The 26983-nt window shown below is 49.4% G+C and overlaps 10 protein-coding genes across 10 annotated transcripts; 5 read left to right on the forward strand and 5 right to left on the reverse strand.

The window, feature by feature from the left end:
- Window positions 1-1116: 1116 nt before the first annotated feature.
- On the reverse strand, window positions 1117-2719 carry LTR64_007031 (uncharacterized protein; the record flags this gene model as incomplete). Its single annotated transcript, XM_064901356.1, has 2 exons — window positions 1117-1311; window positions 1361-2719. The coding sequence occupies 2 exons, from the start codon at window positions 2717-2719 to the stop codon at window positions 1117-1119; spliced, it is 1554 nt and encodes a 517-aa protein (XP_064752432.1).
- Window positions 2720-3414: 695 nt separating this feature from the next.
- Window positions 3415-5448, reverse strand: LTR64_007032 (uncharacterized protein; the record flags this gene model as incomplete). Its single annotated transcript, XM_064901357.1, has 1 exon — window positions 3415-5448. The coding sequence occupies one exon, from the start codon at window positions 5446-5448 to the stop codon at window positions 3415-3417; it is 2034 nt and encodes a 677-aa protein (XP_064752433.1).
- Window positions 5449-6860: 1412 nt separating this feature from the next.
- On the forward strand, window positions 6861-7428 carry LTR64_007033 (uncharacterized protein; the record flags this gene model as incomplete). The annotated part of the gene is made up of 3 exons (XM_064901358.1): window positions 6861-6987; window positions 7048-7142; window positions 7195-7428. The coding sequence occupies 3 exons, from the start codon at window positions 6861-6863 to the stop codon at window positions 7426-7428; spliced, it is 456 nt and encodes a 151-aa protein (XP_064752434.1).
- Window positions 7429-7488: 60 nt separating this feature from the next.
- Window positions 7489-9027, reverse strand: LTR64_007034 (uncharacterized protein; the record flags this gene model as incomplete). The annotated part of the gene is made up of 2 exons (XM_064901359.1): window positions 7489-8761; window positions 8789-9027. The coding sequence occupies 2 exons, from the start codon at window positions 9025-9027 to the stop codon at window positions 7489-7491; spliced, it is 1512 nt and encodes a 503-aa protein (XP_064752435.1).
- A 657-nt stretch (window positions 9028-9684) lies between these two features.
- LTR64_007035 (uncharacterized protein) lies at window positions 9685-10522 on the forward strand (the record flags this gene model as incomplete). Its single annotated transcript, XM_064901360.1, has 2 exons — window positions 9685-10156; window positions 10236-10522. 2 exons carry the CDS (start codon window positions 9685-9687, stop codon window positions 10520-10522), a joined length of 759 nt encoding a protein of 252 aa, XP_064752436.1.
- A 176-nt stretch (window positions 10523-10698) lies between these two features.
- On the reverse strand, window positions 10699-12407 carry LTR64_007036 (uncharacterized protein; the record flags this gene model as incomplete). The annotated part of the gene is made up of 3 exons (XM_064901361.1): window positions 10699-10706; window positions 10758-11333; window positions 11381-12407. 3 exons carry the CDS (start codon window positions 12405-12407, stop codon window positions 10699-10701), a joined length of 1611 nt encoding a protein of 536 aa, XP_064752437.1.
- Window positions 12408-13300: 893 nt separating this feature from the next.
- Window positions 13301-17650, forward strand: SSK2 (Suppressor of Sensor Kinase (SLN1); the record flags this gene model as incomplete). Its single annotated transcript, XM_064901362.1, has 1 exon — window positions 13301-17650. The coding sequence occupies one exon, from the start codon at window positions 13301-13303 to the stop codon at window positions 17648-17650; it is 4350 nt and encodes a 1449-aa protein (XP_064752438.1).
- Window positions 17651-18551: 901 nt separating this feature from the next.
- Window positions 18552-19121, forward strand: LTR64_007038 (uncharacterized protein; the record flags this gene model as incomplete). Its single annotated transcript, XM_064901363.1, has 1 exon — window positions 18552-19121. The coding sequence occupies one exon, from the start codon at window positions 18552-18554 to the stop codon at window positions 19119-19121; it is 570 nt and encodes a 189-aa protein (XP_064752439.1).
- A 1381-nt stretch (window positions 19122-20502) lies between these two features.
- LTR64_007039 (uncharacterized protein) lies at window positions 20503-22590 on the reverse strand (the record flags this gene model as incomplete). Its single annotated transcript, XM_064901364.1, has 1 exon — window positions 20503-22590. One exon carries the CDS (start codon window positions 22588-22590, stop codon window positions 20503-20505), a length of 2088 nt encoding a protein of 695 aa, XP_064752440.1.
- Window positions 22591-23450: 860 nt separating this feature from the next.
- On the forward strand, window positions 23451-26833 carry sin4 (Mediator of RNA polymerase II transcription subunit 16; the record flags this gene model as incomplete). Its single annotated transcript, XM_064901365.1, has 2 exons — window positions 23451-26408; window positions 26645-26833. 2 exons carry the CDS (start codon window positions 23451-23453, stop codon window positions 26831-26833), a joined length of 3147 nt encoding a protein of 1048 aa, XP_064752441.1.
- Window positions 26834-26983: the final 150 nt, after the last annotated feature.

A 26983-nucleotide genomic window follows, 5' to 3' on the forward strand; every position in this document is an offset into this window, starting at 1 on the left:
ACAATGCAGACTGGTCGCGGAAGAGTGACAAGCTGCACTATGAAAGCCGAGTAAACGACGGCAATTATCGCGAAGTGCAATTAAAGTTAAGCGCAAGAAAGGTCAGGATTAGAACGAGCCCAAGCACAGAAACAGATCTTTCCGAACAATGTGCAGAGAAACAGTTGGAGTTCAGCTGCTCGAGAATCAGGAAAGAGCTGGATGTTGGATTTGGGGGATCGTCAGAGTGGCTCGTTGTGGCAGAAACGAGTGCAAGAGTCGTGGGCAAAAGTCTGCCACAATGCGCTATAGTGCTGGACGGAGTGGAATACACCTCCGCCAAAAGTCCCACGTAGCGGCTAGTGACACGATGAAGAGGCAGGAAGCGGAGTGTGCTCTGTGCTTGCCCTGCCAAACACCTGCCAGCCACCAACATTGCAGCCAGAAAAGATTCAAGCTAACGGTTAGTCTTAGCTAGTCTATCGCAAAGGAAATCACATAAGAGGCTTTAGGAGCCACCTTCAAATGCTTGGCCGAATCGAAGAGCTTGGATTGGTTGACTTGACCCAAATCCGTCCAAGCTCAAGATCCTAACTTTTTAGTCTGATCGAGGCCGAGATCACCTTCCGTCAAATCGCTGTCCTCGTCGCTTCCTCTTACGCATGTTTGGACGAACACTGCTGCACAATCTTTCAACTGCTCGCTATGCTGTGTAAGCAAGCTCGCAGTACTGTGCTGGGATAGCTTCATGGTAGAGCGACGGTAAGCTTGGCGACATGAAGACCACTTCACTAATTATCGTTTCGCCATTGAAAGTGCCGGAAAATGGTTCCTTACCCACCATCAAGGATTGCTTTACTCACTGCACACGGCTTTTCACCAACAGTATGATTACGATTACTCACTCGCGATAGAAAAGAAGAACAATCATCGATAATCAGGAATACAATAAATTGTCAATGACTTACTACTCCACCAGTAGCCACGCTAACCATCATGTACACTAACGGCACGCTGCCGTAGTTGCATCTATCCGAGCGAAGACATAACACCACATGGCCGGGCCGCAGGATGGTCGGAGCATCGAGAGAACGCATACGAACTCTCCAACATTCTCGATAGAATCTCTCTCGCAAATCATCCTTCCTTCTCCAACATCTTGACTCGTACATAGAAATTCGCAGGTTTCACGAACCAGTAGTTGAGGCACTTCCACTCCGGATTTGGGTGTTGCAGTTCAAAATCGAATGTGCGCACGATCTGTGGCACGAGCTTCGTCATTTCCAGATACGATATGTGTCTGCCGATACACGTTCTCGCACCCAGTCCGAACTGCGAGCTGCGTTAGTACAATACAAAACAATCGTTGCATCAGACTTACAGGTAGATAATATTGTTCCATCTTCTTCAGTCGCTCTGCGTCGGCTTCTAACCATCTTTCAGGTCTGTACTCATTGACATCCGCGCCCCAGATGTCGCGGTCATTGTGCACTACCCAAGCGTTGATGCCTACCTCCGACCCGGCAGGCATGTATTCGCCATTGATCTCAGCTCCGCCCTGATTGACAACCCTCCATAATGGTAGGCCTACCGCAGGATGAACTCTCAGAGCTTCTTTGATGCACGCCTGGAGGTATGGCATCTCCTGACTAACAGCGAACGATACTGTATCTGGTGCCAACCTTCCCTGCTCTTCCGCCGATTTGACTTCATCCCTCAACTTCTGCATAGCTCGTGGCGTTTTGATGAGATGATACAAGACCGAGCTCAAGCTCACGGCTGTCGTGTCGCTGCCAGCGATGATGTTGCTAAGTCCCATAATCTGGCAGTGGTAGTCAGTCACGCCCTTCTTCTGATCTCGCTTCATGTCCAGCATCTTCTCCAGGAAATCCTCCGGTTGCCCTTCCTCCTTTTCTTCCACCCCTTTACCTTCCAAATCCCAAGCTTCCCTCTGAGCCTCACGCTTGGCTTTATTTTGCTGTGCAAACTTCATAAGCTTGGTCCGACTAGCTGCTCCTGAACCAGGCAGTTTCTCCATGACTTTATACAGATACGGATGAAGCCATGCATAGATTCCCACCAGCGTCGAATACGGCATATTCTTGTCCAGCGCCTCAATAATCCCATCAATATCTCGACCGGCATCCAGGAATCCAAACCGCTTGCTATAAGTAATAGCACCAATCACATCAAAAGCATAACACTGGAACCAATGCCCCATATCAATATACCTCCCCTCCGTCGCCAACTCCCGCAGCCGTGCCTGGAAAATCCTCATACAATCATCAACATACCCCTCATAACTCTTCAACGAACTCAACGAATACAAATGCTGAAACTTCTTCCTCGTCTCCGCGTGTCGTTGAATATCCTGGTCCGGAAACATAGTCCACCGGTCTTGACTCGGGTGCTTCCACCCTTCATACCAGGCACTCTTCCGCATCTTCGAGCTGATCCCGTACACTTGCTTGTCTGGCTCGATGATTGAGAATAAGTTTGGTCCGAGACGGACGACTGGGGCGTAGAATTGGCCATTGCGGGCGTATTTTCGGTGGAGGGCGATGTTGTCTTTTTCAGCGGTGCCGCGGTATACGCTGCGGAAGTACCAGAGGCGGGTGAAGCGGGCGAGGAAGGGGCCGGGGATGTGGCGGGTTGGGGTGGTGGCGGCTGTGAAGATTGTGTAGATGAGGCGGAGGTTTATGGCTGCTAAAACAGCGTAGGAGAATATGAGAGCGTGCATGGTGATGGGTGTGTTGTTCACTTGCCCTGTTGCTGAAGGAGAGGTGAAATACTGACCATGTTGTAGCGATGGGCAGCGAACTCAGTGTTTAAAGCACGTCAGATCTGTTCAAGCCTGTTATAGACTTACCAGTAATAATACTTGTATATTCAACATCTACAGAATCTTACGACGTCAAATGAGTCGGCCGAGGCACGAACGGCATTTATTCACGGAAGCTGTTGCAGAAACTGCTCGTGATCGAAGCCGATCAGAGCGACACGCAGTCGTACAGTAATCATTTTCGAAGTATAATATACGCAACACTTTCAATGGTCAGTGGTGGAAAGAACGTTGGTGATTCGAGGTTCGGCGATGCGGGGGTGGAGAAACCTGACAATTTTAGTTAATTAACTCCGTACTCGGACAAGAATGCTCCGCTTTTGCCGGGTGAAGACATAGACCCGCAAGAGCCTCCTTCTGTGCTTCGAGAAAATTGCAGCAACTTCAGTCACATGCTCTGTGTATTTCAGCATGCTGTTAAGCCAGGACAGCAAGGTGAGATATGCGAAATATGTGAAGTGCAGTGACGCCAGGCCCGGATTAATACACGAGAACTCGTGCTGGAATAAAATTGCATGATCAGCAAAGAGCAGTCTCAGTAGCAAACTCGTAACTTTTGAGTTAGTCTATCGGTTTACTCAAATATACCTCAACTATATCGAAATCCATCGTGCCATCCACGTGTTCACAATCTCCTTCGCCTCATCAACCAAGCCCATGTCAAGCAGTAGCTGTGTTGTCCCTCGTACCGCTGAATCCAGCGCAGAGAAGATCCAAACATGCGTATAACTCGTGTGCTCGCCAACGAATATCGTCTTCCATTCAGTCTGATAGTATGCAGGTAAGTACAGGTCCTGTTGACCTAGAAATGGCGCAGCCCAAGCTCCAGCCTGGTGCTCATCGAGCTCCCAGCATTGCCTGTCGTAGATACCGGTGTATTGGTCAGCGGCGACCTGACCATGAACCTCGACCATGGCTCGTTGCACGAGACCTACGTGATCTTCGTCGCTCAATGCAGCGACTGATCGTGCACCTGTTCCGCTCTGATATGATGCCAAGAGGACACCGGGTCCAGTAGAGTTGACGGCATAAGGTGGATAGCAGACAGAGCCAATACCTGGGATATCAGTGCTGCCGCATCCTCCGATGATAGGTGGGTCGAGGTGTTCCCAGAATCGAGTCTCATAGTGTAGTGCTATCTTGCACGATTGCTGGTAATTCATGGTCTGAATAGCACGAGACAGGCTCGATGAGTAGACTGGTGTACGCCACAACCGGACTTTAGTGAATGGCACTGCAACAATGGCGTAATCATATTCTTGAGTCTCAGGTATCATAGCTAGTGGGTCGTCTCGCCAGTTGACCGCCATCCTCTGCGTATCGTTGTTGAACGTGAGACCTTCGACCTTTCTTCCATAAGTGATCTTGCCCTCGATGTGTGGTCCGAACGCCGCGGGAAGTCGACTTAATCCTTGGTCGATCGTGCGCCATCTGTCTGCAGAGAAATAAACTGTATCGTACTCCCAGATAGGAGAGTTTGCAGCTCCAGCAATAAAATCAGTCAGGTTGTGATCGAGACTCAGGGCGTAACGAAGGTACGAAGCCTCAGAATACTGGAAAAGACCATCCTCAACGGCTTGCTTGTGAGCTCTGAAAATATTTCGGGAAATCTCCTTCATCCTTTCCGTCGACAGATCTGCAAATTCCGCGAACGCATCCTCGGCGGCTTCTGCGGCATCAGGATCACTATATGCTGTAGGGGGGGTCGCTAGGCTTGAATTAGCCGCTAGCTCGGCGCGACTTGGGACTCTTCCATTCTGAAGACGAATGCCTCTGGAGTTGACTGGTACGTTGGGGCTACTCTGAATCCATGGAATGAAATTGACAGCAAGACCAGGATCATTTCCGTTCATTTGGTTCAGGACATCCGCAAGCTGAAACACCATTTTGTGATCCTGGATTTCCACCGTCTCATTTGTGTCACTATCTGTCCACGAGACGGGGAATCTCATAGGGCCCATTTCTTGGTATTGATAGTCGCTAGGCTCTGTGTTGTTCAGGTAACTAGTACGTATACGGCCACCGACGCGTTGAGAGGATTCGATAATGTGCCAATCTTCGATGCCAACAGACTGAAGGAGTAACGAAGTCATCAGACCAGCTATACCGCCACCTAAGATAGCGACCTGCTTGCTTTTTGCAGTAGCACTGAAGGTGGCGTTGACTGGTCTCGACTGCATATAAGCAACACCGTCGAACCACGGGCCTAGTGTATCGGCAACATCGGCAATAGCTTCACGTTTGCGAAGTGGACGGGACACAGTCACAGGTTCTGATCTGCCAATTAGTCCTGTGGAGGAGAAGGCGTGCAAGCAGCCGCCATGGAAGGCATCTTCTGGAACCACCCAAACAAATCGATCTGGATGGACGTTGTTCTCGATCTCTACTGATCCGACCTGATGATGGTGCTGGTCGAGGCGTACCATATCACAGGTACCGAAGACCAACTGCACAAGACCTTCAAAGGCACCATTGAAAACGACATGGACATTGTGTACCGAGCCAGTTTCGACAGTGAGGAGATCTTTGAAATGCACGGCTCCTTTGTTTTCATGTACAGGCGTTGATAACCCAAGGCATGCGAACCCTATCGCACTGAGGCCATTCCACATGGATAGCCCCTTCATGTTGAAAGACAGGGCAGAAAGTCAATTGAGTGAAGCAGTCGAGATGCTGTCACGATAACCTCGCGGCAAGCACTGTTTGATATGTGATCTGAGGTAGGACGTGGTTGGTTGTGGCAAGGCAGCTCGTTCTACACAAGTACTGACATGATCTGTAGTGCCTCCAAGTATCCATTCTTTCGACCTTGGTGTTTGGTAAGCAAGTTGACCAAAGGTAACCATCCCTCAAGCTCTTATCTCTAATACGCGCATATCCTACAGACTGCTCGCAGGAATAGGCTCGTTGAGTGTCTCATCGGCTGACCTCAGCCTGCAACTGGTTGACAACAGTTAGGGCGACCCGACTTACATTCCGACATCTTGCTTCGTGTATTCAGCATAAAGATCCACTGATAACGGCCTGTACCTCATACAACATGAAAACTCTGATGTCTTGCCTTATGTGGGAGGAGCGGGACGTATGTGAAGGACATTCGCGCTCGAGGAGATCGTTCGGAACGTATCAATTGGGCCCTGATCCGTGTGCTATACACTGGCGAGAACGCAGTATTGAGCCGAGCCATGCCACGTGGGTCGAAGCGATTCCTGCCCCAGATATCTGACCTTGTTGTGATGCGGTATATTCATTGACCTGACAGGGATTTAGACGCAGCACCTGCTTTAATGAGTTGGTGACCGATTGTTGAGGGGTATAGAGACTGTCTATACCCTGGTCGTCAATGAGCTGATATCTTGGCAGCATTATTATCTTGGCGAAAGTTGACACACTTGACCAATTAGTTTTGCCCGCTCATTTCCTATCATTCTTATCTGTTCGCTATCTTCAGCACAACTCATCGATGTTACACTGTATGCAGTCGTAGGATCCAGCGACTGCAAGGCAGCTTTAGTGCAGTCAACTACTTCTTCGTACCTGTTGGACCTACTCGCCAAGTCGGCGGAAACCTGTATTCGACACTGGCTTTGCAGCATGGACAGTTGAACCAGCAATACGGGTGCGGAGTATGAGACATATCCGAGAGGAGCTTGCCAACAGGATTGCTCACTGACTCAAAGATGACGGCGCTTCAGATAGATCTCGCAGGGTATCATGCAAGGCACAACTCAGACTCATCTGCATTAGTAAGAGTAGTTACTCTCAGCATATCTACCAGATTCGGTGGCAGCTGGCAGGATACACTGCCTAGCTATTAAGAGTATCCGCATTAAGGCCATCAATCACAAGCCAAGCAAAGACGAGCTATCCGCGTGGTTTTCTGGTTGGCTGGGCACGATAGCATACGTATAGCTCGTCAACTTGTTGCGTAGATGCTCGAGCTCCCTGACATAAAGCTGGCCTGTTCGCAGTATCCTTTCTTCCCTCTAGGACCTGATCGTCGAGTGTTCAGCATCAGGGTTGTCAAGACACCGCCACAATGTTTCTCAACCTTCCCTTTCTCACTGCGTTCCTTAGCTGTCTGGCATGCGTCCTTGCTAGTCCTGTGAAGGCCAGAGCACCAGTACCAGCAGTAACATATCTCGGCTCGCAAGGCCGAATATTGTGTATGTCTCAATATAGAACCGTCCGTCGAGCTGCAAGAACTGACCTTTGTTACTCGACAGCTGGTGGTGCCGCAGCCAAGGGACTTGTCTATACCGCTGGCACAGTTCCGTCTCTCAACGGAACAATTGTGTCCGGAGGCATCCGAAACGAAACAGTAAGTCTCTGGGCCTTAGTCTCTTCGTCAAGACATTGACGATTGTCCCTAGGCACAAGTTATCCGCAACATCGCAGCTATCCTTGAGGAAGGTGGCACGTCTTGGGAGTATGTACTCAAGACAACTGTGTATCTGGCGACCATGGATGATTATGCGGCCATGAACGAGGTTTATGCGGCAATGCTGCCTAACCCAAAACCAGCTAGGACTGCAGTCGAGGTTGGACAACTTCCTGGCAACTTTTCGGTGGAGATAGAGGCTATTGCTGCTATTCCGGAGATATGAGGATGAGTGTGCAGAAATGAGTAGTGGAAGGGACAGTGGGGAAACTAGCGAGCAACGGGGTTAAGGTTGTCGCCTCACAAAAGTGATTGGTGCAATTTCTTGTGTGCTCGGTCGTGAGGTAGCTCTATTGTCGAAAGTATTGAGCGCTTCTTGCAGACCTGGACTTCCTCTGATTTGGCACTCCACCAATAGTTTGCTTATGGCAGCAGTAAATTCGACTTGGCTGAACTTCTTTCCTGGACAGTTTCGAGGTCCAGTACTCCATGCCATTAGTTCTGGCATGTCTTTTTTGATCGCTTCGACATTATCCACAGACTCCATCCAGCGCTGTGGCCTCCATTCCGAGGCTCCTATCCATAAGGCTGGATCATAGCTCTGAGCAGACAGATTCGCCGACACAAAAGTGTTAGCAGGGATCACAATATCCTTGCCGTTGATTGTCATGCGCTCTCGATTGAGCGAAATCCGAGTCATGTTCGGAGCTCCGCCATATAGGCGTAAGGTCTCATACATGACAGCTTGTAGTCTCACTGGTTTCTCGAAGTCTTCGTATGTGCTCGCCTCCTGCCTGGCCCACTCTTGTATGTCCGGGTTCGCCGCAAGCAGCGCTATAGCTGTCTGCATGGCGTGACTTGTCGTATCTTGTCCTGCCACCTGAATCATGAATAGATTACCATACAACTCGGTCTTAGTCAAGATGCCTCGTCCAGCGAGCTTCTCACTGTCACTCGCGTTGACCAGAGATGTCAAAAAGTCGCTGTCCTTGGTCTGCAGTCTCTCTTCAAGATGGAGGAGCAAAGTCTCTTTTGCTTGCCTGAATTCTGTAAACTTTTTTGGCTCGAAGGTGCGAGGTAGTCTCAGCTTTGTCATCAACCACAGTATAGGCATATTCCTCAACATGTACTGCATCGTTTCATAAAAGCTCTTGATACGATTTTCTTGCACGTCCTCTGCACGGCTTTCTCCAAACTCACGGTCTTGACCAAAAGCCGCATACATCAATACGTTTCCACTGAGATTGTTGCAGTCTTCGGCTAGCTCTTTTAGGTCACGCTCTTGACCTTGTACCTGCCGTAACCACTGCCCAGCTTGTTTTCTTGCACTCTTCCACACAAGATGCATGTGCTTCTCTTGAAATGCTACATTCATGACTTTCCTATGTCTTGGCCATTCCTCCCCGCTAACCGAGCTTACGCTCGGTCCGAGAGCAGCAAAGAGCCCGTACAGCTCCTTGGGCTTCTCCCATCGCCTGTAACGGCCCAAAACTTCGCGAATATTGGTAGTATCGGATATGACCACCTCGTTGCGAAGAGGACTAACAATCGTGAATGCACTACCAAGTCGCTGGTGTGTAGCGTACCAATCTTTGACGTTCCAGCCAAGTAAGCTGTACTTGTACCATGATCCTAAGCCGAAGGGCAAACGTTCGATAATCTCGAATTGTCCACCAAATAGTGCCCAGAGAGTATCTTGCCAGCAGAGAGGGACGACAATGATAGGCAAGCCGAGGCGGCGGGCCTCCAAATAATTTCGAATGAGTGCAAGGACGCGGTAGGAAAGCAGGATCGCACTCAATGTTGCTAGCGCTTGGAGGAACATATTGGACAACCTGCGACATCATCAGCAGCAAGGTCATCGTAGCACGCTTTCAATGAAGACTCGAAGTGAATGAGAAGAGGGCCAGAGGGCCAGTATTGAATTCATATTGTTCTCGAGCTTGCACCAGTCGTGCACGGCCAGCGAGACAACCTGGCCTCAACCAGAGACTTGCATGATTGACCATGTCCAGCTTGCTCTTGTATTGCTATCGAAAGCATTATCAGTCGTGCAAAGTGAAATAGTAAAGCGAAGACAATCAAACCATTTGAGAATGAAGATGATTGTCCGCAATACTACTCGAGCAGCCTCCGAAGCCCAGTTTAAGCTTGGCACCGAGGTGAACTGCACCAACTCGGCCTCAATCAGCACTTTCCACGGTGATTTGCAACATGATTAATGAGTAAGTAGAAATTGCAAGCAATGAACGAGAACAGAATGCTTGTATATGTAGCACACATGTTACAAAGAGCGTCGAAAGGAAATGCTCGTTCTAAAACACGTTGACTGGTGGGCCTTGCAACCACGTTGTCACATCCAGCATCATTGGTAGAAAGTTGTCATTTGGTGTTCATGCCCTGTTGATTACAAATTTACATACAGGTCAAGTCACCAGAAAAAGCTACTTCCTGCTAGAAACCCCGTCCGCCTCCTTTCACCATGACCAGTATTCTGCATTCAGATCTCAGCGGCCACCTAGCACTAATCACTGGTTGTACTGGTGGTATTGGTGCCGCTACAGCTACGAGCCTAGCCTCACTAAATTGCAACATCGCCGTGCACTACAATGCCGCTGTGGACAAAGCACAACAGCTCGTCTCCAAGCTTGAGAGCGTAGGGGTGAAAGCTATGGCCTTCCAAGCTGATCTATCGTCCTATGATGAAACACGTCGACTACACAGTGAGGTGGTCGACAAAATCGGCCATCCGACTATTCTGTTCAACAACCACGGCATCACATTGAAATCAGGCGTGAAGGATATCAGCGAGATCAGCATCGAGGACTTCGAGAAGACCTGGCGGACAAATTGCGGAACTTCATACTTGTTGACCCAGTTGTGTCTTCCAGCCATGGTGGAAAAAGAGTTCGGAAGGATCATTTTCTGTTCTAGTGTTGCTGGCCTTACTGGAGGTAAGTCAATCAGTATCGATGTCTTGTTGTCTTTCGAAACTGGTTCCGAATTTCCTTGCAAGCTGATATGATTTTGTAGGCATCATCGGTCCGCACTATGCTTCCTCCAAGTCGGCTCTCCATGGGCTCGTCCATTGGCTCGCAAGCACGTACTCGAAGAAGGGCATCACAGTCAACGGTGTGGCGCCGGCCTTGATCACGGATACCACAATGCTTCCTGGAAGTCCCGAGGCACTCACTGCCAAGATTCCGATTGGGCGTCTAGGTAAGCCGGAGGAGATTGCTGAGACAGTTTTGTGGATGGTCAAGACTGGGTATGTCACAAACAAAGTGATCGCTGTCGACGGAGGTATGTTTGTGCAATGAGCTGCGAATGATTGGGAAAAGACTCTGTCAGTATAGGACCCCAATGCAACTACCACTGCCAGCTATGGTCGTTGCTCTCACCATTAGCCTAGTGGTGCTTTGGATGCGGAAAGCCGCTTCCACGAACAGAGCGCGTTCAGGAGTTGAAATTATGTTATTTAACATTGACGAGATTATCACCCACCTATTTGTATGATTAGCAAACCGTTCATAAGCCAGGAAGGTGGTAACTCACTCTTGAGCATTTTTACTGTGGTCAGAGTCAGAGTTGTCGTCATGACTGCAATGCCAAAACAGATGCACAACGCAGCCGGAACCGTCTTCCAACTCCTGGTGCTGAGCTTGATATAGCATAAAGGTGGCAGAATATACGCCAACACGCAAGCGCTTGTAGCCCCAATCAACTCAAACACAGCTCCTAGATCGCTCGTCATTAAACTGATCACCATTGCAGAGACCACTAAACTAGTGCTGAAGATCAAATGGCGATTGGGCTGATATGGCTCATCGGGAAAGTAGTAATTGTTCATGACTTCTCGACAGACAAAACACTCCAGCGGAAGAGTGGTGAGCATGTTAAGCCCGAAGCAAAGCCGAGCAATCTGGACCATGATATTTCCCTGAGTGGGAAAATTGTTCAGGACGTTGCCTTTGGTCAGATCACCGAAGGTAAGAAAGCCAACGAGAGCAACAATCAAACAAGCGACACAAGAGACGAACGTGCTGTAATGAGTGACTGTGCTGAATCGATCCATCGTGGGGGTTCTTAACGAGCCATAGATGAGCAAAGAGTTGTGGTGACATACGAAGGCTAATTGTGTTAGCATGAACATAGACAGGTGCTGGATAAGTCCTTACCAAAGGAAATAACGCCGACAGCCTGGAAGAACCCGTTGTTTACAAACAGTAGTCCCTCGGTGCTCCCTTTATATGCTTTATCAATGACAGGTCCGTTCGTAACGACTGTTACGATAATGATTAACATACTGATCAGAGCTGCAGTGCTCGCCTTGGCGAGTTTTGCAATATCTCTGTACAGGCTCAAGGGCCATGAAATAGCCAGGACAAAGAGCACAATGACAGCCTTTCTATTGGTTAGAAGCCACAAGAAAGGGACATCCTTCAACGAAGGAAACAACGCCTCGATAACGTGCGGTATAGTATCGCCGATGATGATACAGAAGGCCAGCATGCCACCAAATGCGAACGCCCACTGTGCGATAGAGATAGCGATGAGGCCAGGTTTGCCAAAACAGTGTTGCATGGTGGCCTGGAAAGAGTCGACGCCGCTCAATTTCGAATTGACGACGATGAGCCGGATTGTCCAGTCAACCATTACTGTCAGTGAGATCAGTAATATCACACCCATGGTCAAGCCAGCTTGGCGAAAAGCGTATGGCTGACCTATGATGCCTGCTCCTATAATACTATTTGCCATGTTCATGAATGCGCTCCGCATGCCTGACTTGGGCCGGGCGTTTGGTAAATGATCCTCTGCTTGGAAAGAGCCAGACAGAAACGGGCTCTCGCTCGGAGGGGTAATATCAGTAAGAAGAGGAGCATGTTGACTGTCCGAATCCATGTAGTCCTCTGCGTCCAGATCTAGGGAGATCATCTGACGAGAGGGGAGGACGTGTTCCTCGGGGTCGAAGCGGACCCGGTTCATGGTTCTGGGAGTGTCATCAGGTCGTGGTTGCGACAAGGACGATTGTCGCTTTGGCTGTGGTCGTGGAGAGGGTGATCGCGAGTCGGGAGGAGAGGGCATAGGGAGGAATACTACCGCTGCTTGTGCCTCCCCATGATTCTCATCTGGGCTCGCAGTGAGTCCTGCAAAGTCTTCGCTCTCGTATGAGTTTCGTAGAGAGCCATGATCACCTTTGGACATGTCGCATTTTGGCGTGGCCGTGGAAAGTTTACCTTTTCAATACTATACCAAAGTACAAGCATGTGCCTGCGATAGGCACATGACAGGTTTAGGCAGTTAGGCCGAAGGTTTGTAATGCAGTAAATTACGAGAACGAACAATGCTTCGATTCATTCAGGTTGGCCTTACTAGGACTATCAGGGCAGATTGTTCTGGCGATTGTTGTCACAAATCCCCACTGTGACCTTGTTTCATACCGCAACTCGTGCTCACAATCTCAAGTAATACTGTGGTAGAACAACTGCTTGTCCTGATGGTACCGAAAAGTATACAGTGCTGTGAGCTTTATCAGCATGAAACTCGGAGATCAGGCATGCTTGGGTAATTCTGCCATTGTTCGTATTCTTACACCTCGTCCATTATTACTGTATACAAGAACTTGCGAATGTATATGGAAACAGAAAGAGTGCCGAAGAGCCTCAGCGGCTGAGCAGGGAAGTCGCGGCTGAAGCCTGGCACAGAGCACCAATTCTTGGTTTGGCAGCGGAGTGAGTTGGCAGAGATTATGGAGTGTGCGTGGGGTGGTAAGGATGCACACCTGGAAGCAATTTATTTGGTCGGAAGTTCCTGGAAGGTTGGCGTCGATAGCATCAGTCGTCCAATCTCTGGTGATCGGGGACGAGTTAATCGCCCTGTGCGTGTAACATCATTGATCAAGTAAAAAGGTTGCGTCTCTCATTGTCACCAACATAATGCACACCTTTCTTCAATACTTTAGAATGGAAAACTCTTGGATGTGTCCGTTCTTCCGCTTGCTGCACCACAGTCAGGGATGCTGTCCTACCACTGAGGTTAGGCTCTGAAAAGAGTTTGGAGAAGCACGCGTGAGTCGGCCACAAGAGTAACGCGCTGGAATGCCTACAAGCATTGACGCCACGTTTCCGCCACAGGCAGCTGTTCGACACCATTCTGTGAGCGATCAAAGTCAACTCGACAGCACAACCCAGACATCATTACCTGAAGGTTACTTAGGCCCGATAAGCGCTTCTGCACCAGCAGTACCAACGATCAGGCCATATGAAGGTGGTAGTGGACCGGTAGGAATTCTTTTGCGAGTTCGCTCGTCCAAACTGCCGGCTGGATCCCGTCTGCTCAAGTCGGACGAAATCTTGTCTATTCCTCCATCACGACTTCCTCTTGTGATGGAGCACGATGAGCAAGCATACATGAACGGGAGAGGAGGAAGTTCTTCCAACTCTGACGAAGAATCTCATTCACTTCCTTCACATCAGCCCTATCCTTATGGAGTATCCTTACAACAACATTTCGACGAGTCGGACGGCTCGACTATCTACACCCCAACGTCCAGTCTCTCCTACTCAATCCCCAGTGGTGGCTCTGCCTTGAGCTCCTGGAACTCGTACAGTCAAGGCCGACCTCGTGTTGGCAGCGGCAGCGGCTCAACCACCATGGAAAGACCTGCAATCATGCCTGAACAACCACATCCAAATGATTTCCGCTCCTCTCGACCCACACCCCTACGAGCCATATCCAGCACATACAATCCACCTCGAAGACCTAGCCAATTGAACAGTACCACCAAACGCCCGGGCTCGACAATGAATGCGCGATCGAGGCAGAGAGACCCGAATGCTCAGTACCGCGCTCAAGAGAAGGCATATATAAACACCGTCAAGCGTCTGCCTGCTGACTGGCCTGATGGCGGTGGTGAGCTGAGAATGCCTGCAGAATGGGATACTGCGACCGAAGATGGCACCGACGACGAATCTCCGCGTACCGAGTTTCCTGTCGACGATCCCTACGATGAGACCAAAATGTTTAATGAGAACGACGAGAGCCCGACTGAGGAAGACCTACGCGACCCTGCTTGTCGAGAGCGTCTAGAGTGGCATTCGATGCTCGCTTCTGTGCTTCAGGGTGATGTCGTAAGACAAGAGAAGCAAAGGCTCATCGGCACTACTGAGCAGAAAAGTCTTGCAGAGATCCGTGAAGAGATCTGGGTTGGTGCTCGAGCGAAATACTATGGCCGTCCACTACATATGCAGAAGAAAATGATCGAGGAAGCACGTTCCCGTTTGGGTCCCGTGGTCGAAAGCATTATCGATTTCGAGATCAAAGGTGAAACTGTTGTCGGCAAGTCACCTTTTGAGCAAGTCGAGGAGATCGTCTCCAAAATCGAAACCTGTTGCTGGCTCTACCCAAGCTGGCCTCAATTCGAGCAGAAACAATCACGAGCTGCCTCAGATGCTTTCAAGGCTAGCTGTAGCGCTGTCATCTCCTGGCACAATGTCACCCAAACCATCAACACCGAACTCGGCATTTTGCAATCATGGGTCGGCAACCAGGAGCTCGACTTCACTAAACAACGTTCCAAGGCCGGATGCAGTGAGCTCACCGACAATTCTTCCTTCATCGATAGAATTCTCAAAGAAGATGGTCTCAAGTCTCTACAAGGCGAGCAAAGCATGTTCAATGGTATCGGCAAAGTCATTATGAAAGCTAAAAGCACTCTCATCGAGAATGCTGCCGCGTTCCACGATCGCCATCTGCCACCATATATCGAGGAACTTCTTACTCTCATCAATTTTCCATCCAGGCTGATTCAAGAAATTATCAGAGTAAGACTTTCTTACGCCAGGAATATGAGAGAGCCGGCCCAGCAGTCACCCCTTATTATTGACCAGATGATCTCTCAATTCCAGATCTTGATGAAACTTGCTTGCATCATCAAGCAGGAGTATGTTACTATATCCCACCCAGAACCAGGATGGGATCTACCGCCTTGCATCGATGAAAACTTCGATGCTACCATCGTCGAGGCCCTCAGATTCTATTTCAAAATGCTCAACTGGAAGCTAACCTCAAACCGAAACACTTTCCGAGAAGCCGAGATCTTAGAGCAAGAATGGGGCTTGTCCAACGAAATAGGCAGGCAGCTGGAGGGCGGCGATGTCGAGGTTGCTGAACAGTTCAGTTCCCTGACTGCTAAATCTCTGGCACGATTGACCAGTTCCTTTGAACGAGAGCTACGACCAAAGCCTGATGAGTCGTCACTAGAAATGGAAAAGCGCTACAAGACTATCCTTGACTCCGTCCGAGTCCGCCAACGAAAAATGTTCAGATTCTCGAGACTGCTCAGACAGAGGTTCGAGAACTCGACCGAGTACAACCTTGGCATGAATTCTGAACAGCTAATGGACTTCTCTCAAAACCTTGCCATTACTGGTCATTTCTTGGTCTCCTCTGAGGCAGCCACACCGAGAGAGATGTATTATGTTGCCTCGCCCTCTCTTTGGAACCGTCCAGCTGAGGTCAAGTCTATCCTCGGAACATCTTTTCACGCAGAAGATGAGCCAGAAGACCCCTCGGATCCTTACATTCTGATCATTCATCCAGAAGACGCTATTATCTGGGAAGGTCCAACCATGGAAATCGAGCTTCGTGATCTACCCACACACGTTCCAGCAGGACGACTGCGACTTGTGGCGGATGGCAGCACGGGCCGACTGCAAGCCGCCAGAATGCAGTTCGCTGCAGCTATCGGCCAAGATCTGGATATCGTCATCGAGCAACGTGCCAACCTGACGCGCGTTAATACCGAGCTAGGGAAGATTAAAAAGACAACCTTTAAGCTCTCCAACACTATCATGGAGAGTGTCCAAGTCGTTCGTTCTCAAAGCGGTAGGAAGGCCAGTCCAGAGCTCATCCAATCGTGCTTCGCTTTCGCTACCGAATTCGGGAAAAGATCGTTAGCCTATATGGACCACAATCGACGGCTTATGAACAATGCCAAATTGACGAGGTTGAGTCTCGACTGGGTAAGCTTTATTTGTGACGACTGCGATGCTGCAGACAGGAGAACATTCAAATGGGCTGTCGCTGCGCTTGAATTTGCTATGGCCATGACGAGAGGAAGAAATGTCTTAGATGTCACAGAAGAAGAATACACTCAACTGCGGAACAAAGTAGGTGGTTGCATGTCTGTTCTCATCTCGCATTTCGATATCATGGGTGCTCGATCCACCCTCGCAGCACAACAAGAACGATCCCGCATCGAAGCCATAGGTGGCGGAGCAGGTAGAAGAATAGATGTCAGCAAGATGAGAAACGACGAAGAGTGCCGCATACAAGTTACAGAGCAAAGATTATCCGCCTTAGAAACGTGCGACAGCCGCAGAAGTGAGGACGAAAATAGTGTTCGTGCAAATCTTGGTCGCGTCTTGGAGGGAAGCAACGAAGCTGATCGGTCCCTGACCTTCTTATCTTCATCGGCAACAAACATCACGATGCGCTGGCAGCAAGGTCAATATGTTGGAGGTGGCACTTTTGGCTCCGTGTACGAAGCCATCAACCTCGACACCGGCACATTGATGGCTGTGAAGGAGATCCGACTACAAGACCCCCAGCTAATACCTACCATCGTCAAACAGATTGGAGACGAGATGGGTGTCCTGGCAGTGCTCGACCACCCAAATATTGTTCAGTATTATGGTATTGAGGTACACAGGGACAAGGTATACATCTTCATGGAGTATTGCCAGGGCGGGTCCATGGCAAGTCTGCTCGAACATGGTCGCATCGAAGACGAGATGGTCACCATGGTCTATGCTCTACAAATGCTGGAAGGTCTTGCCTATCTGCACAACGCAAATATTGTGCATCGTGACATCAAGCCAGAAAATATCCTGCTTGATCATAATGGTCTTATCAAATATGTTGATTTCGGAGCAGCCAAGATTATCGCCAGGCAAGGCCAAACCATTGTGCAGCCGGAACCAAGAGGTAATCAAAAGGAAGGTGCTGCTCGTGCACAACAAGGCACAATAACTGGCACTCCCATGTACATGTCGCCAGAAGTCATTCGAGGAGAATCTGCTCAACGCTTTACTGGCGCTGCAGATATTTGGTCACTTGGATGTGTATTACTCGAGATGGCAACAGGACGTCGACCATGGTCGACGCTCGATAACGAGTGGGCCATTATGTACAATATCGCAAACGGAAATCCACCACAAATGCCAACTGCTGACCAGCTCAGCGCTATGGGTATAGATTTCTTGAGGAAGTGTTTCGAACGCGACCCACAACGCAGAAGCACAGCGGCAGAATTGCTGCAACATCCGTGGATCACAGAGATCAAACGTATGGCTGGTGTTGAGGAACCTGAAACACCTTCTTCGAGCTCTAGCGGCGGAATGTCGCTACCGCCGTCACGTCAGAATTCGGCTCCTCTACTCAGATAGAAGCCGAAATCCTGTGAGCCTCCACTATCTAGACACTCTATATCCTAAATCATCATTTGTGTTGCTTTGTGCAGATCTCCATCTGTATGACTTGTCCCTTAGTGCGTCAGGTTGGAGTAACCTCTCTACCAATACCTTTTCAAACATTGTCCTGATGCAGATGTTCGAAGTGATCTGGTGAAAGACTAATTGAGCTACAGACTACACTTGCTCTCACTTCGAAGCCTGCTTTCTTTGAGTGCTGTATGGTTGTGTAATGTTATTGCTGACCAGGAGCGAGAAACATGCTGGTCACATCTGCTTCGTGCAGAGGCAGGAATGATACCGAGCTTGGGAAAGCGAGCAGAGGTGACCTTTGATGATTTCGAAATCAAACAACGGCAATCACTTAGGTTGATCGAGATTGGCAGCAAAACGCAAGCATATTTATGCTCATCAGACACTTATGCTCTAATCATATCAGCACTATGACACGACCAGTCGTCCTTCTGTCCTTCAATATATCGCCATCAAAATCTATCGGCTTCGAGTCAGGAACTCAATCGTATTCCTTGATACACCATTGTTGGGCTGTCCACACGCTCTGAAGCAATGCCTGCGAAACGATGAGGCTGCAATGACTAAGGTGCTCCATATAAAATTGCGTTTTCTAGCATCACTTCGCGACCTGCAGTCACTCTTTCACAATTAGGCTCCCAGAACGTCACTGGAATGAAGCGCTGGCCCGCATGAGACATATCGTCAGAACGAATTCTTGTTGATAAACATTTTTCGATCACAACTTCGTCACACGTCACACATCGGACACTACGTTTCTAGCAAACCCCTTACCAAGACCAAATCCACAAGGAACCAGGTCCACCAAATCATCGACTTAAGCCGTCTCACCCCACGCGCAATCATGCTGTCTCAAGCTTGCTATGCTTTTGCAGCTCTCGCAGGCTTGGCCAACATTGCCGCCATTGCCAAATTCTCCATCGACCTAAAGAAGCAGTGCGAGGATTATGAAGCTCGATATCAATCAACTGAAGTGATTGATACAGCTATTCTTCTCAGACCAGCGGCACTACCATCGATCTCCACGGATAGCGACCACGAAGAACAGGTCATTCAGGTCACTGAAAGCCAATCAGAAATATGTGATGAACACGTCTTGAGAATCGCAAACAGGATCCCTGGGGCCTTCCTGGTCTTACCAGCTGTTGCGGAGGAAGTCGTACCAGGCGATCAATATGCACAGGCTACGCCTTCGAACGAAGCGACTACACCTCACACCGCGCTTTCGGAATACTCGGAGCATGCTCTCGATTTCCCTGAACACTTAGTGTTCAGGAGCTCACCTAGAATTCCTCAAGAGTCCTTCATCACAAACGCTTCACCAAGAGATACTGTGGGGCAACACAGAGAAGTTGAGCAACCATCGTTACTGCCCGATCCTTCACCTTCACGTTATTCTGAGCTGGACCCTTGACGCTTCTGAGGAGGCCATATTCGGGAGATCCTCTCGTATCCCTCGAGAGTGGTCGTCAGTCGTACCTTCTACCGGGTCAGATATATTCATCACACCTCCTATTCTCAAGGCTGCCGATCAAATTCCATCAAACGATGATCTACACGCATCATGCATGACGCCACCATCACCCGACTGGATGACTGCCATGCCACTTGATGATCCCTTCTCTCGACCACCAAGAGCGATTCGAAGAGATCCAGAGAGTTCCTGCCATCCAGGTATGTGCGGCGCACCTCCTCGAAGACGTGAGATTCGTCAACTTGAACCCCTTCTCGGTGGCGACTCGCCACACCCTGGCTCTGCAGACCCAGTATTCAGCGATTCCACCTATCAAGACATCCCCCTCGACTCCCCCGAAGAAGAAGTCTTCAAGTCATCTCCAAAGATCCCCGGAGGATCACCTCCTTCAACACTATCACCTCGATCCAGTGATGTGTCGACAAGCACAGACGACACTTTATATTCTCATACCGCACAGTTCTTCCTCTACCAAGTCAGGGATTGGGACAATTTTACTGCCCATTACCCTGGGGAAGGCGATACTGAAGCAGGGTACGACTCTGATGATAGTGCAATCTCGGACGTATTCACGTCAAAACCAACGCCAGCGCCGAGACTCGTTGTCTCAAATCAGGGATTGTTTGGTTGTGAGCTGAGAAAGAGTAGGACAAGTGAAAACGTGGCGGATTTTTTTTATTGAACAGATATCGAGGGGAACACCAGCTGGGAGACTCAATGCGCGGGAAAGAAGAGAGTCAAAGGAGGCAGAATACTTGAATATGCTCGTACTCAAAAATATGTCAATATTATTTCGTTTTGTTATGATTCTTATCTCTCGAGCTTACGTGGATTGTATAATCGCCTCCACAACTCCACCACAAGATGTTGTTCCCGCAATAAAAAATACTAAATTCTTCGGTTCGTTTATCTGTTCTGTGAAAGTTTAGCAGCAAATTGCACGACTTCACGATCTTTCTATATTGGTATCTCGTCCGTCTAGGATATAATAACATGAAATTCGTTGAGAAAAGATTCTGATTCAAACATCTGAACAACTATGTGCTACTGATGTCGGCAATAGATAGCCACCCTTCCCAAAAATGCGACCTCTGAATATAGCTAAAATGTCATGCATCATATACGTTGCCCGAGGATACCCACAGACCATTTCCCCATTGTAGTGAAGGTTCACATCTCGTCGAGAGCTCGTATCCAGCTTTGGCTTGAGCCCTTCGAGCCGGGCTGCGAATATTCGAACGAACTAAAGTAATGCTTTGGTGTGCCTTACACCAAAACAACAATGCATCAAGTCAGAAGAAGTGTGATAGTCAGCCACACTTCAAATGTGCAAGAGATTTTCCATCCCCCGAGGTAAGCCACCTTTGGGACTTTCTGTTGCATGCCTGTCGTACATAGGAGCGCCTTCTTCGCAGGTTTCGACGTCGAGATCGGAAGAGTCCGCAGCAGGTGTCTGTGGTTCAGGGCTAAGATGTGGTGTGGTGCGTGAGCTGGTCATTGTGGGAGTCGGAAGATGCTGCTTTGGCTGCGAGCCTTTCGTGCTCATAAGTATAGATCCAGATGATAGTGCCGACTGCTGTGCCCAACGCCTATAATCGCTAGTCAGCTCGTCGTCCCGAAGGTCGTCCTTAAAAAGTGAAGCCGACGGTCTTTTCGCTGGCACTACGACCTGAACGGATCCTAGAGAGGCAGCCGACTTTGTGATCTTTGCAGCCATCCTGGTCTGCTGTAGTTTTCCACTCTTGTTGCCTGTCTTGCCTGTCTTGTCTTTCTTGAGAGACGTCTTTGACTTCCTATTCTTCGCAACATTCTCTTTACCCAATACATCGGTGAGCTTCTTGCCGCCACTTGCTGGATTCTTGGTCTTTTGCGGACGCGACACTTCGACCGTCGATAATGGTCCTTTCTGCAGGACTGGTACATTGATCTGGACTTCCTGCTGTTTCTTGATATCTTCTTCAGCCTTGGCAGACTTCTCTCCTACTTTGAGTTTTATTCTCAATGGACTAGGGGTTGACGACTTAGGCTGCGATTGCGTGCTAAGTTGTACTTTATGGTCTGGCAGGGAGTCCCCATGCTGACTTCTAGGTGGGGTCATGACAGGTATAAGATCTGGTCTGGATGTCTTCCTAAACGGTGAAGGCGGCAAGTTAATGCGTATCTCACCCTGGCGTGCATTAACTCTCTCGACGTCACTGTCGGTGTATTCTGTCGGTGCGTCAGGGTCTTCCATGTTGGGATCGTCCCACTGTCTGAGTTTCACCAGATCTGCGACATCGTCACTGGTGCCTTTCACAATCAAGTCCCAGCAACTATCGAACTGAAGCCCAGTCGGCTCGGGATCCGGGTTGATCCAAATGGTAGTGCCCTCTCGTCGATCTCTGACGATCTTACACATCTCTGAAACGATGCGTCGCACCCCAGGAATCTTCATGCTAGTGCCCACGACTACCACGGCGTCTGGTCTGGTACGCATGTCTGCAGCACTGACAGCTCCAATGGCTTCCTCATCCGGATTCTGCTCGTTGTAGAGTACAATTCTTGGACGTAACCTGCCAATTCCATGACTCCTGCGACCAAGATCATTGGTGCGGATTTCGTCAGTTGCACGACACTCCGGACAAGTGGGAGTTTCGGATCCCTCGAAAAGATTTGATTCGAAGTCCAGTATGGCTCTGCATTTCTGGCACATCATTTTATCGAGTCCACCATGTAATTGGACGGTTTGCGGCCATGGACCTTTGTGAGGCAGTGGTACAGTAGTTTCCAGAGGCAGTAACTGAGTCTCTAAACCATCGACGTTTTGAGTGTAGAGGCGAAGAAGTCGACCTTCAGTCGCGAGCCTCGCGACCATGTGATGAAAGGTGGTAGGCCTGGCGCACTTGCACATGTGGTCCAATTTTCGGACCATGTCGTGAAACTGTGAGGTAGAAGAAGCATCTTTGTAGACGGAAGCGTCAAATAACTGCTTGCCAGAACCTCCCTTCAGCTTGTGTTCCTTTTGAAGTCCGGCGAAGAGTCCATTGGCAGATCGAAAATCAGGAATACCTGCTGTAACGGAGATTCCGGCGCCTGCGATCACGACGATTTTCCGTCTTTTACGTAGAGCGTGCAACAATACGTCTATTGAATCTCGGCGATCGTAGTCGGACTGCGCAGTTTCTGAGGTTAAATCGAGGTACCTTGTCGTTCTGTCGAGTCGCTCTATTTTCCTTCGCTTTCTTGGGCGAGGCATGTCTTCACCAGCATCTTGCGACGGCGGCGGTGTAAACAATGAGTTCAGGAAGCTTGGAGGAGGTGAAGGAGATCGGGAGAGTGCGCTGAGCGGTGAACTAGGGACATCGAGTAGTGAAGAGGAAAGGACACTGGACAAAGGCGAGGAAAGGCCCGACTCATTGCCGGATGGCATCTTCGCAGTTGTCACTGTTCGTGGAAGGTGCGATGCATGGCAAGGAGCAACAACAACGACTTGTGGAAGGTACGACCTCGAGCGCAATAATAGCTGCAGTGCAGTGAATGACGCTTGACTATGACCTCGGCGCTAGAAAGCGAAGACAATGCAGGTCTGCCGAGTATTGTGTCTTGTCTGCTGTTGAAATTGAACGATGCGATGAGAATGGTACAAAGACAAGTTACTCTACACCAGAAAGAAGATGGACAAAGAAGGTCCTGCAAGGCTCAATCGCGGCGAGGATCTGCGGCTCGAGTGACAACACAGCTGGTTCTGATCTGGGCGAGTGGGTCTACACCAAGATCCCCATCGATGCGCCGTATGGATCGCAGTTGGCTGCATCATGCACAACAAACGCCCTAAAACATCCGCTTTCGGGCAGCTTCGCTGCGCATCGCTTGTGCCTGGAATGCCTGGCAACTGTCTCGTCAGCAGGTACTCTTTCCGAACCACGCTTCAGACTGTGTTTGTGCAAACAGAAAACACTGGACTACGAGCGACAGTCCCTGTCCTCTCCGTCGCATTAAAAGCCAAGCTTGCGACATTCTTGAGCTTCCACCAGCGGCTCCTCAGCGACACACATTGGCTAAGAATTTGGGCCTAACACGTGATTGTGAGCAGCAACCAGGTATCGACAGGTCCTCAGCCACATAATAACGTGCAAGTATATTAAACACTAAAGACACTGCAAAGCAAACGAGCAGCCCGGCTTGGTGACTCGGTTGACATGGACACCACCGCCCAGCACAGAAATTCTGCGTATCATACAACATCGTCCATATTCTTCAGGTTCTAACACGGCTCTCATTTCGTAAAGTATGGATCAGGCAATAGAGCATGCAGGAGACATTGACGTCGAGACCCTATTTAACGAAGATAATCTCAACGATGCAGCACTCGCCGGGGGTATATTGTCTGAGAATGGCATCTCAGATGGTGAGGATGCCAACTTTGGACATGGCCCTATACAGACTGAGTACCAAGCAAATTTGGCTGTGAGTGGTCCATTGAACAGAATTGCTTGGGGGAAGTCGGGTATCGTGGCGAGGGTCGTCGACAGTGGAACTGCTGTTGAGGTCACAGCACAACGTTTCGATAATGAAACTGCTGCGTGGACAAACCTGACCCCGAAACGGTTGGAGGCAACCTTCGACGATGTTGTTGGGCTTGCCTGGAGCAGTACAGGACTGGATTTGGCGGTGGCCGAGCGCAGACTAGGGATTCACATAGTCAACGTGTCTCCATCTGCATTGAATCGCCACGTCCACGGGCTTCATAGCCTCGCTGACACTGACACTGACACTGAATCGAATCAGCCGATTGGTTTGTTGTGGTTGAACCTTACCAGGGGCGAGAGAGACAAGAAAAAGACTGTTCTCGAGAACGTGAAGGAGAATGGTAGATGGAGGCATGAACATGTCGAAGGTGCTCCCTTTCCTCCACATATACTGCGAGGTCTATGTGGAGTCACCAGGTCGGGTAGATTCTTTATGCTCTTTACTCGTGACGCTAGCCCTTACAAAACAGCCTCCTTACCATTACCCATACCGCCATCATCCAGTATCTTCACACATGCAGGTATCTGCCAGACACATGAGGGCAGGCTGCTCGTGGCTTTACACGACGACAGAGGCCACATCGGCATTTACTCTGTTGACCCTGTCTTCACCCAGAACGAATCTATGCCTACCCTGACCGCTGAGGTTATCCACCAGAATGTTTCTGCTACACCACCTTACGTGAACCTTCAATCCGAATCCCTTACTGGCTTTCCGGAACAACGTCTCCTTACTCATTTACACTTCTTGATGGAGTCTGAGTACTCATGGGATCATCTGCTCAACAAACCACATCTCGGACCAAAGCAGCCTCCGACGCTGATTGCCGTATACTCTTCATACGATAACCAGAAGGATGCAGCAGGGAACCATTTCTTTGGAACAACTCTGATAAAGAGATGGCAATTCCGAAAGGTACAGTTCGAGCGTCATCCCAGATTCGCGGATGGAGGCGCGATAGCTGAGCCCCAGACAGTTCCAGAACCAATGGCGGACATAATTCTTCACAAGACGGTAAACAACCTTCAAGCGATCGAACCTGGAAATGTGCTAGCTATCACAACTATGGACGGCGCAACATCGTTCTACCACGCAGATTCATTCACGCCCATTTTAGCAGACCCAAAACACCTTACCGTGTCCAACGTAGGGCAAGTCTGTCTGGAGTACCCTCACCTGACCATGTCTCCCGTGCAATGCTTGTCACCTCACGCCCTAGTTGTGGCGTATATCAATATCGAAGACAAAATCCTCTTTGACAACGCCAAGGTGAGATCTACAGGCGCTTACAGCCCGCATAGACGTCAACTCGATCCTAACGATCCACAAGACGATGCTCTCATCGCATCCTACGTGTTGGCTTTTTCTCGAAGCTGCTGGAACTCAGCAACCTACGATGATATCTTGTCCTCTGCTCAAGCTGCCATTCCATCAAGCAGTCTCATCCACTTCCGCCGCCAAGTGTTCACCACCCTCTTCCAGCCCAAAACCTTAGTACCAGGACCCGGCACAGTCAGTGAGTTGGAAAGGATACCGCATTTGGTGATCGTGTTTAAAGCTTTGTCTTTCCACCTCGGTCTCTTCAAGCTCAATGAAGCCAACACTAAGCACGAGAAGATCGCTTATCTTTGGGCGTGGACGTTGTTAAACCTACGTTGGTGTATCATGGTTCTTGGAGAGACCTACAAGTCGATGCAGCCGCAACCACAACCTCAGCCAAATCCACTTGCCAAAACACAGCCAGCCGCGCAGGCTATACCACCTCCTTTACCCCCCTCTTTTCTTGAGCTTGTCCATCACAACATCGACTGGATTTTCAGCCTCTACTCATGCATCTTCGGCACGTTGCTTAATGTCTCAGACCGTGTCACCAATCCTGCTTTCTTCTTTCCTCCGACGTTCGCTGCTCTTCTAGGTGATGATCTCGGCACCGGGACACAAGGATTCGTCGCACTCTTGCTTACCTGCAATTGGAGTCGTTCGATCCTTCTCATCGGCTCACGCCTGCTGAACGCGTGTGCAGTAAAAGCACATCTGAACGTTGATTTTTCGAGTGGCAAGAACGCGGTAGGCACTATACCAGGACATTTAGCAGGGACGACACTGGGTCGCGTGGCAAAGACGATTCAGTCATGCTGCTCGCGGTATGGTCTGACTACGAAAGCGCTCGAAGCCATTCTAGATCAACGCTTCCATCCAGATTATTGGCAAAGCGACTATGCAGAAAATCGTGCTATCTTAGAACGACAGATCGAGATGATTGTTACTGGAGAATTATCTGAACCTTATCAGGGGGTGATGCAGAAGATCGTCAACGAGTGTATCAATGGCGAACAAGGCTTACGCGCAAAAGGAGAGATTGATCGTCTAAGACTTAGCGATGAAGCTCCAGGTCCAAGTCTTTTGTTCTTGAACATGGATGATATGGCCTTCAAGCAGCACAATCTCGCCTTCTCGCCCGACGGGCTGATTGGTGGTGGAAGTCGCGCGCAAGCGGGTGATTTTATGTCTTTGGAAACGAATGAGAATAGCATCACCACATCCACACTCGCTAGCGACAGGAAGAGAAAAAGAAAAGATCTGCCCTCCCGTGTTCTCTACGACGTTCACAAGAAATTGCCCCTGTTCGGTCATGAATCCACTACCATCAATCCGACGCCCATCGGCAGCCTCTCACTGCCTCGGATCGCAAGTCTCGAAACTCTGAAAAAGGCACAGGTACGACGCTGTGTTCGATGCGGGAGTGTTAGCGACAGTATGCTGGATGGCGCACATAAAGGATGGCCACGAGTTGTGGCTATGTTGATGAACAAATGTGTTTGTGATGGAAGTTTTATTATAGAAGATGTTGGTCATGGACTTGGTGTTGGTTAGGTACATAGATGTTTGTGGTACATGTAGGATAGGACGATCTAAGGGAAATAAGTACTATAGCTTTGACAGATAATCTACAGCTCGTTGGCAAGCATGTCCACTTTAGCGAGTTCACACTGCACGCAAACGTGATCAAGACCGTGCCTGGGACGTGTCCCAAGGTCACAGAGCGTTCAATAGTGGGAAAAGGAAGAATGAAGACGCGTGGACAGGTGGAAGGAGCACATGCAAAGTCGGCCGAGATCGACTGCGCTCCTTCCCTCGACTAGAACAAAGAATCAAGAGTGAACTGATCCATTTGAGTGTGAGTCGTGCCAGTGCACCTGTCCATGCATGGCAAACGACTTTGTTCAACTCTTTCGGCTTCAAGCCTTGACTATGCATGCTATACCCTCATTGTCTAGTCCCCTGTCGCAGGT

The sequence above is a fragment of the Lithohypha guttulata genome (assembly GCF_036872675.1).
Source record: "Lithohypha guttulata strain CCFEE 5908 chromosome Unknown scaffold_5, whole genome shotgun sequence".
NCBI classification, from domain to species: domain Eukaryota; kingdom Fungi; phylum Ascomycota; class Eurotiomycetes; order Chaetothyriales; family Trichomeriaceae; genus Lithohypha; species Lithohypha guttulata.